Below are 10,588 nucleotides of genomic sequence, written 5' to 3'. Positions count from 1 at the left end.
TCCTCCTCCTTCTCCTCCTCCTCCTCCTCCTCCGCTGCGGAGGGGGCGGGCGGACAAAGGCTGAGGGCTGCCGCCGGGCCGGGGCGCGATGGAGCGGCGCGGCGGCCGGGGCTGAGGCTGAGGCTGAGGCTGGGGCAGAGGCGGCTCGGTGGTGCTGAGCCGGGCCGGGGCACATGGTGCGCGGCTGGGGCACGGCGCTGCGCACCCGCGGGCGGGCCGAGGGGCCGCCATGGACAACTTCTTGGCGGAGGTGAGCGCGGGGCGCTGGGCTCTTCCTCCCCTCCTCCTCCTCCTCCTTCTCGTCCTCCTCCTCTCCTGCTGTGGGGTCGCTTTGTGGGAGCCGCTCACGGCCCCCGGGTGGTGGCGGTGGGGTCCCGGCTGTGCCGCGGGGTGGGCAGGGGGCTCCGTGGGGGCCGTCCTTTCGGGCTCCTCGGGAAGGGGTGCCGGGGACAGGAGAGCTGTGCCGGCGGAAAACGCCGGGGAAGGAGGACCTGGAGGGAGATGGAGCTTGCAGCTTGCCTCGTGGGTCCCGGCGGCTTCGTTGTGCCCGGCGAGGGGAGCACACCAAAGACGCTTTGCTGCTTGCTCGCGGCAAACGCCGAAAGTGGAAACTTGGGTCCTCTGCTGCGCTAAAGCAGCTGAATTTTTACACAGCGTTGTTTTAACGAGTCGTTACAACCTGCCCAGCGCCAGCACAGCCTTGCGAATAAAAGGTGTTCGCCACTACTGCGGCCACTTCTGCATGCGCGTAGCTTGCGACTCGATTGTGACTTCCAGTGATTGCGCCTTCACGATTATTTTAGTCACACCCCTTGCTGAAGTAGTTGTAGTGTCCAAATGTTAAGTGCAGGCCAGGCATCTGTTTGCCGGGACGGCGATTAAGCTGCAAAACTGTCCCCTGCCCTTGTGAAACAGCTGCCTCGTGCTCTCTGTGCTGTTTATGGTCCCACAAGAAAAATAAAAATAAATAAAAGTGCTGTGTTTACCGGAATAGTAATTAGTCAAATAAAAGGAGCTCGTACACCTTGCTGCCTGTTACCTTTTCATTTGTCAGACAACAAAAGTTCTGCCAAGTGCAATAAGAAGGAAGAAATGCAGGATTAACTTTCAAGAAGCCTGAGTTAAGCAATAATGGATTTTTTTTTCCCTGTAGAAGACGTTGCCCTCGTCTTTCAAAAGCTTGCAAGCCATGAGCAATGTGGTAGTATTAGCCGAGCCTTGCAAAATTAATCCGAGGAGTCATTCGCCCTGACACAAAGTATGGTAGCATGCCCTACATAAAGATGAAGAAGAGAGTTAATGGTTTTGACTCCCCTATTAGCCAAAATTACTTGCCCCAGGCAAAAAGCAAGTAAATTTTGCCCGTCTGTGTTAGTATTTCAGCATATATTTATGGTAATGTGTGGTTGCTGCATGCAAACTTTGATCTTTCTTAAGAACTCTTGCTCCCTTTCAACATGTTGATATTACTTTAAAAGATCAGTAAATATAGCACCTTGACTTTAATCTGCATCCAGAGCCCCACCTATAAGTATAAACATTTTCCTCTCCTCGCACTGGAGCGTATGGAAATTGCATATGGAGAACATAACATACACAATAGCAGAAATGCAGTGGGCCTGACCCAGCTACCACAGAAAAACTGGTGTTGAAGGTTCTGGGTCGAGACACGAGCTGGCTAATTTAATTTGCGTGAGGCAGACATCCTGCAGCTGCTCTTTATGAAAATATTTACTGACTTATCTGAGCGAATTATTGTCCTTGTTAAAATAGGTTCTGGTGTATGCAAGGAAGAGGAAACTGGATGAAAGGGACAGGTATCAGGCCTGATCTGCCCTGCTTTTGCTTGACAGTGACATATGTCTGCTGATAATGTTACATTTTGGGAGAAAAGCTGCTAAGCGAGAAGGGCGTATGCTAGCTTAAAGAGAATTAACCTGACACTTTATGGGGGATGTTGCTCAAGGTTACCAAGATGCCCCTGTTCAGTGCATTGGAGGCAGGGGTGTCTTCAAGTCTGGCTCTTGCAGAAAAACAACTAAAACGCATTTCAGGAAAATACCCACTTTTGCCTCTTTTTTCTTCCACGTTTTTTCATAGCCAGATGCTGATTGTAACCTGCTTGCTGTATATTATAGCTCTCACTGGAACGAAATTAGACAGTTGTGTAAGACCTGGTTAAAGTGTATGTAGGGTGCATTGCAGAGAAAGTGTTCTTGTTGGTACTTGCTGCGTTAACTGAGTTGTGGGATACCTCCAAGCTCGTGCCGCTCAGCTGACACCAGTCATACACAACTTAGCAGCTTTTTGACTTTTGAATCTTGCTGTCCTGTTTCCTCCCTCTACTATTTCTTATCTGTCTTTTATTCTTACAGGGTGACAAGTTGTTATATCTGTCTGCAGAGGAGCCTTGATTTACATTACTATCACAGTTTTTTTTAACTCTGTCACTTGAAAACAAAATAAACTGAAAGAATGCTTTTAGTAAATAATTAGGCTAGAAGAATCAGCCCTGGAACATACCTCCCAAAATGCTTTAATTGATGGAAGATATAAAAATAATTTTGCAGGAAGATATTAAAGTAATTATAAAGTTATACTTTAAATACAGAGCAGAAGCGGTTTTGGAGACTACTTAAAAACATCTCAGGCTGCTGATTGATCTGTGCTAACTTCTGGTGTGTGAAAGGCCAATGTTGGAGTCTTAACCTCGTTTGTATATTTACATAGTCATATCTTCAGATATAAAGTATTAAAAACTGTAGAAATCCCAAAAATCCATAATAAGAATAAAAATATTAAAAATGTGGGTGTGTGCAATAGAGCTATTTGGACATATTGCCCAAAGCAGACTGAAAAAACAGTTCCAGTGTTTAACCAGTGGCTAGATTGCTGTCTCCAAAGGTGGCTGAGATCAGGCTTCAGTTTTCAGTGGGAAATGTATTCCCATTAAAAAGGGTTGCATAGCAAGAGGTAAGGAGGAAAATCATCACCAGATGAGAAGGGACACAAAGAATTTTGCACAAAAAAGGCACAAGGGGGAAGTTCGAGGTGTCGTCTTGGCATCCGAGGTTCCCAGGCAGTGTGTGCCAGGGTAGCAGGGGAAGTGAATGGAGAAGTCAGGTCCATCCTCTTCTCATGCGGGGTGAAATCACCCTGCCCTGCTCGTGCATCGTGTTTCATCAAGCCACTGTCACCGTCCTCCTTGCAGGAGGAGCATGGATCACAGAATGGTTTGGGTTGGCAGGGACCTTAAAGCCCATCCAGTTCCAACCCCCTGCCATGGGCAGGGACACCTCCCACCAGACCAGGTCGCTCAAAGCCCCATCCAGCCTGGCCTTGAATGCCTCCAAGGATGGCCCTGTTGAGGTTGTGGAGCAGTTGAATCTGGGGAGGTCTTGTGAGACTCGGGGAGGTTGCCTTACCCAGAGCTGACCTCTGAGATGCCCTCAGCTCCAGAGGAGCTTGCAGGTACCCATGCACAAAGCAGTGGCTGCATGTGGTTGCTGTTGGTGTGTCCACTGTGCTTTAGTTTTAGCAGTGCTGCTGGAACCTCCAGTTGAGGATGTTTTCCTTCCATTCCTCCACTCCACAGCTGAGTGTATTTGCCCAGTACCCTGTTTTAAGGGGGAGGGCTCCCAGCATGTCCTGAAGGAGCAGGTGTTGAACCTCACTCTGCAGGAAGAATAAGGGGTAAGAATTCATTCTGAGGTTTTGAACGTAATTTCAGGGTCTGTCAGAGGTGGTATTGGCCAAGCCTGGGAGCTCTAAGTTTAGATAGGCAGCCCCAGGCAAGCTTCTCCTTGGTGCTCTGGTGCTGCGGCACCAGGAGGATTTACTGCTTCCCAAGGCAGGGCTGTTCATGGAAAGCATTGAGAGGTTTGCTGTGCCCTGCAACAGAACAGCCTCAATGCTGCAAAGTTTTTGGTTTTACAGTGAAAATATGACGATGCTAATGGATTTTGGCATTGATATAAATGAGCTCTGGCTATGCTGTGCAGCATAATTTACAAGTTTAGGACAATCTCTGAAGTCTGCCAGTTTTCATTAGAGGTGTTTTGCTGATAGCACAAGCATGGGGCTGATGTTGGGCATGTAATATTGGTGTAGCTCTACTGCATTTTAGACTGGTGGGGCAAAAACATCACCCTGAAGCAATGGCTTGGCTCTGGCACTTACGAGTTCTTCAGAAACTTAATGTTTGTGCCAAGAAGGAGTTGTGCCTCTTTCAGCTCCTGCAATTGCTGTGTTTTCAGCAGTTTCTGAGGTGTGACTATGTCTTTTTTTTTTTTTCTTGGAAAAAAAACACGTTGCTGATTGTTTTGTCAACAGTTACTTTTATGTTAATTAGAGGGCAATCTGTTTTGAGCAGAAAATGATTCAAGGGGGCTCAGGACTACCTTGCTGGCTCAGAAAGAAAAGAAAGTTTTTGTGGGTTTGTTTCTGTAAGTCAGGAAATCGTGTTCGGCTTATTGGTAGCACGTAATCTCGACTGCCTACTACATATATTTCACATGTGCCTTTCATAAGATATATTTGTACAACTGAAGCATAGTCATAACTGGGCTGGAGCCTAGCAGCCCTGCTGGCACCACGAATATTGTAAAATGACACAAGAATTCTCTTAAAGCTATAAAACACATAACTATTGAAATTAGCAATAGAAGCTGTATGTTGTACAGAAATAGCTTGTGGTTTTTAGGTATGTTCAGTCAGACTCCAGCTATAGGAGGGCTGTGAAAACCCCACCATTACAGAAAATTATGGCTTCTTCGGAGTCTTTTTTTTTTTAACCTGGTGATACCTAATGGAAATGTTTACGCTTTTTTTAGTCTTTACCATAATTGTACGTTCATGTTAGTGTTTTGTGTGCAACCTATTTTTGCTCTAATCGGATCTTCCTCCTTATACGCATTTTTGCTCAGTGAGGTGGGCTTTTTGTGTGTGTGTGTTTTGCAAGGAAAATCTCTACAGCTGCAGATGCAATTTCAGGTTTTCTGTTTGGCTGCGTGGAAGCGGGCAGGCCTCATACTTGCAAGAGCTGCCCTTGGCTGTAAGGGCCTGTCTCCCTGATGTGTCTGTCCTCTGTTGTGCTAAAAAGCCTTTTCCTGGGAAGGGCTGGAAAAGACCTTCTGGTCTACTGAGGTACTGAGGTGGCCATGGCATGCAAGATGGGGCCAAGAGTGTGGTGAAGACCTGGCGCATCTCAGGTCGTCTCCTCTTTCTGACTGTAGGAATGAGAAGTCCAAGCAGAGCTTGTCTCCCTCAGGCTCTGTGAGTTAAATCCTGAGGCCACTGGTGTGGTGCCGTGGGCTTGTACTGCACCTGCGTACAGGTGATGCTGAAGTGAGGATGTGAAGAACCTCTTCATTTGGCTCTTTTTTTTCTTTCTTTTGGAGCTGTTGCAAATCCTGCTGCCCAGTAAAAAAATAATTACATTGTAAAGCATGACCAGTCCCAACTTATTTCTGAAGTTATATGGCATGTACTTTTGTCAGAAATGATCCACAATATTTCTGTGATTCTGTGGGGCAAGAGAGGGGACACTTTATGGAACAGGGAAGCAAAATGGAACAAGAACTTGGGACATGATATTGATGTCACTTAAAAAAGGACTTCTAGCAATAGCATTTTTTGTGCATGTCTTGGATGGATGCAGCTCTGGTGCCTGTGATGGGTTAGGAGAAGGAAGCTGGTGCCATCTCCTGCAGCAGGAGCAGCAGCCCTGTCCTTTGCACACACAAGGTGGTACATGCAAGCCCGTCTCAGGCCGGGAGCACCATGCATCCCGTTCTGTGAAGTGCTGGGAAATGTGTCCTCTGGGCAGTTTGATCTCACGAACCACTGCAGCCGCAGGGCCGGTATTTCCCTCAGTGAATCACAGTACCCAGCCGAGGTCTGAGCTAGAGACATCATTTTGGGTGGAGCCCTGGTAAAAGGGCAGGCAGCAAAAAGTCACTATGAATTAAGACTTTTGCTGAGGGGGGAAAAAAAAGTATTACCACCCTGAAGTCACTAATTGTGGCTACTTTACAAGTTTTGGGATGTGTCCTCAAAACTGGCTAGACTGATTATAACTTCAGGCTCATATGAATGAGAAGGTCATGGCTTATGCATTCTCGTTTCTCTTGATCTTCCTGCTATTCATCATTATGTGACATTTTAAACCACTAGTAAGACATGAAGGAGGATGGCTAGATGATGTTGGGGCAGCAGTTCTGGGCAAGTTACTGTTTGGGTATTTTTTTCTCTTTTTTTTTTTTTTTCTTTTTTTAATTGCTTATGATTTCTTAAGATACCCTGTGTATGTCTGAAATGTGAACATTATCCATTGGTCATATTTATCAAAACGCAACAGTGCAGCTTTGTTTTGGGCAAGCTGCTGGTTGAGGAAAGTTAACTGGGTTATCCTTTTGGCTAGAGTTCTATTAAGTAGCTCAAACACTCCATTCTTTTAAGGAGGATCTTTTAAGAAATTGAATGTAGAATGAGAACTGGTATTAACTATCTTGTAGGTCTGTCTCCTGGAGTAAACTATCCATGCTGAAGAAGAAATTACTGCTTTGTTACACGGGAAATTTGAACATCATGTGTTGGAAAAGTATACTGGGGCTCATTAGGAAAGGATGGAAGAAATGAGTAGAGCACCACTTGGATTACTGGCATTTCTAAATGTACCTGTAAGACGTAGCTGTATGTTGGGGGAGAATGTACGTCCTGTCCTAGACTCATTTCTGCAAAGTCCATCAACAAGATTATAATCTCATGTAGTTTCAAGTACAGTGTGATCTTGCTTTTCGATGCCTTGTGCTGGATAGATAGAGCAGATGAGTCTCTTGCATGTCCTGCAGCTGCACTATAGGGCATGGCTTAGGGGAAATCATGCCTGACAGGACGTCTCCCCACTGCAAGCTAGTGGCTGGCTGGGAAGGCTGCTTGCTTGTGTCAGCTGTCTGTGGGGAGGTTTGTTTTACTCTCGGGTATAAATACTTACTCTCTGTTGAGGTGTTATTTTCCTTTGCGGCCAAGTGGCTGTTTTTTAGTCTAGCCCATAAAAGCCTTTTCATGTGGCAGAAAACTTTGATTTTTTTTTCCTGCATTGAAATCTCAAATGTGAGTGATATTGGAGGAACTTGATAATTCACGTTTTTCCATGTTGAATACCTTACTAGTAACAGACCTGGTTTGGGTTCAGATTTGACATGCGGCAGAAATCAGTGTGTGTTTGGTTTAACTGACCAAAGTTAACCTTTCCATTTTGAGTAAATTCTTCTGCAGAGTGGTTTAACACACAGTTCTTGTATGAGATTTTGTTATTAGTGAACGGTTCTGTGCTTAGTTATTTTTTTTGCAAAGCTGGAGCATCCATATTCAGAAATTGTGGGGAAAAAATACACAGCTCTTCAGCCCTTTTAAGGCTTTGGAAAAAACTTGGCATTTTACTCTTATGCATGGAAGGAAGTATTCAAAAGTGAAAGGTGGTGGTCACTCTTATGGTTTTGTGAACTTGCAGTGAAAATTCAGATACAATGTATCTCAAGTTGGATTTCTTACTCATTTCAGTGGTCCTGCCTCCAGTGGGTAATTTTCACAGAATCATTAGTGTTGGAAAAACCCTCCAAGATCATCTGGTCCAACCATCCCCCTACCACCAATATCACTCACTAAACCATGTCCCTAAACATCATGTCCAACCTTTCCTTGAACACCCACAGGGATGGTGACTCTACCACCTTCCTGGGCAACCCAGTCCAATGCCTGACTACACTTCCTGAGAAGAAAGGTCTCCTAAAATCCAACTTATGTTTCTATCAAACCTATGCTCATGTTTTTTTAAACATGTTGGAGCTCCCTAAATGTGGGAGTCCACATAATACCTTTTACTTTTGCTGAGATTAATGGCATGCTGACAAGTGAAGGGAAATGTCCTGGAGGACAGACTTTGTTGATATCCTGTACCATTCAGTAGCTTGCTATAGTTCAGAGTTGAATAGGGTTCCTGCATTTGTATGTTAATACAGTTTTGCAAATACAGCACACACACACACACACACATGCAGCATATGCTTAAGTTGCTTTAGTGGGGCATTTTGCCTGCTTTATGGTATCAGGCTATCTTTTTTTGAGAGTACGTGACCCTCATCTTGTGGAGAGCCTTGCTAGAGATTTTTGAGTTTAAGTTAGTTTGAATACTAAGCAAAGGTCAATATTGAAGAGATCTCTTAGGTTATTGAACAGTTCTCTTAGGTTAAATCTTCCTGTGAGATTATTTGGGTTTTGGTTCTGTTTTATCCCAAATGGAGGAAAGAGGAAAAGAGAGAGGGAAGCTCAACAGCCGACCTTGAGCAAAGCTGTGTTTTCTCACGTGATCCTGACTAATGGCATGCAAAGGGTAAACCATGGTGTTGGAAGACTCAGGAAATAAAAGGCTAAGTGCTCTTTGATGTGTTAGTGTTGCCTCTTCCTATATATTCTTGGGAAACTATTCATAATCCTTTATTATAGGCCAGTGATATGAGAGTGTGTTAATACAAGTCTTTCTTTGTTTTGTGTTGGAGACTGCCCTCACGGGAGATGCCATATACCTCAGCAGAGGGAAATGCTTTATTGCGGCTTTTTCCCTCAGGGGGATAGCTGCATTCCCACCCTCCACGAGTTTACCAAAGGGCTTTTTCTCATGGCATGCCTGCTTCTATACCAGGACAGTTGTTAAGAGTGCTGAGACTTTTTTTGTATTTTTCCAAACTCTTAACTAACTGGCTTCCCAAGCCTGACATCACGGTCTCAAAAGCAAAATTAATTTTGGTGTCTGTAATGTTCGTTACCGTGGGTAGAGACCTGAGGCTCAAATGGTTGATAAGCCATAGCTGTCATTAACTTCAGCTACAATTACAAAGCTGGGTATTTTTGAAAGCTGTCATTGAAGTTAATACCCAAAGCCCCTTGGCCCTCTTCCTGCAGCACCCTGCACACCTTCAAAGGGCTGTAGAAAACGTACTGTGATGAACTCTACAGCATCTAGAGAAAACATTTTTGTAGAGTTTTTTGCAGTATTGGATTCTAAAAATGGTACATGTTTTTGATGTTGTGCATTGTACATTTAAATGCTCTTTCTTCCGGAACCTGATAACCCGAAATGCAGAATTTATCTGGAAGCATTCTCATGCCTTCCTTTTGGCCCTGGTTTTGGCGACAGGAGATAAAAGTTTATGCCTTGTTTTGAAATTAATGTTTATAGTGTTAATGGAAATGGATTATTTGGTCCTATTTTAGATGCTGTTGTTTAGTGTGTCATCAAAATGTTTACTCAGATGAAGTTGACTGCATTTGTTGAGAGTATGGGATTGTTTTTCTTACAAAGTTGTTTATCCTGAGGAAAAGTCAAATCCCTTTGTTCTACAAATCCATCCAGTTAACAGAAGCAGAGGGCTGCATAAAGAGATCGCTTCTGTTTGACCACTTCAGTGGCTCAAAAAAGAACTGTGTATCTTGGTTAGGCTATATTTTTATTTGCTTCAGGAAGAAGCCAAGTTGGCAAGACGGTGGGGTTCACACCAGGACAAGGAGTAGACGCAGATTCTGTAGGTCAGACTTCTTGTTTTGTTGGTCTTCTTTTTGGATCTCTTCCCTGTATTAAATGTAGACAGTGGCTTTGGGATTTCAGTTTATCTGCTTATTACCGCTTTCTGTTGATAAGTGCAATGAATAGGTTTGTTTGCTGTGCGTAATGATTTAAGTCTGGTATATTCCATAGAAGAAAATCAGCGTGGCTTTTACAGCAGGGCTTTGAAGGATGGCATTTCCTGTTTCTTTTCAAAGTGTATACCAGGAAGAATATCTGATGAAGTGAGTTCTTTGTTGTTTAAACTCTGAGAATCACATTCTACCATGTGATACTTAATAATCTATTTTCAGGAATAAACAAACTATTCAACGCAGCAAATCTATGCTATAAAATAAAATTTGCACAGCAGCCCCCTTCCCACCCTTGCAGTTACATTTCCAATAGCTTTCACGCCAAATCTGAGAAGTTGTTACAGATGGCAGATGGGATTTTGACACAAAGCTGCATGGTACTTGCAGCAAATGGGCGATTCTCAGTTCTGTGTTAGTTTTGAGCCTCTCCTCCTAATTTTGGTGTTTGTGTTGCACCATTTTGCTTAGGTGATTCAGTACCTTAAACGACTGCAGTCCTGGCGCAATAGTGAACTCCCTGGGTCTTTTATACAAAGCCCACGAATAAACATAATTGCAGTATAATTAAATACTTGTGTTAAACTTTTACTTCATAGTTACACCCTTGTCAGGAAGAAGCCTTTGTAAGGTGCAGTTAAGGTGGAGATGCCATCAGTAGCTGCTGGAGGACAGAAAGCGATACCTAAATCTGTTGATTGTCTTGTGGGCTTGCAGTGGTCCTTTGTCAGTGGCAGTTCTTACTGGGGTGTGAGCAGAAAACTTTGAGTCATGCGATCCGTTTGCTTCAGGTTGAGCACTTACGGTGTGCCAGGTGCTGCTGGAGTCTGCCAGATACGAGCTTCCATCATGAATTTTGAATTCTTGAGCTTGCATGCTACCTTTTGAAACATTC

General features: G+C 44.3%; 1 protein-coding gene across 1 annotated transcript in view; it reads left to right on the top strand.

The window, feature by feature from the left end:
- Nucleotides 1-59: 59 nt before the first annotated feature.
- Nucleotides 60-10,588, top strand: part of MYO10 (myosin X) — a 162,486-nt gene continuing 151,957 nt past the window's right edge. Inside the window, exon 1 of the mRNA XM_068670841.1 lies at nt 60-250. Within this exon, the coding sequence (XP_068526942.1) occupies nt 230-250 (21 nt within the window). The 5' untranslated portion in view covers nt 60-229. The remainder of the gene's footprint in view (nt 251-10,588) is intronic.

The sequence above is a fragment of the Anas acuta genome, chromosome 2, assembly GCF_963932015.1.
Source record: "Anas acuta chromosome 2, bAnaAcu1.1, whole genome shotgun sequence".
Classification (NCBI taxonomy): Eukaryota; Metazoa; Chordata; class Aves; order Anseriformes; family Anatidae; genus Anas; species Anas acuta.
This window is presented reverse-complemented; position numbering and strand designations above follow the sequence as displayed.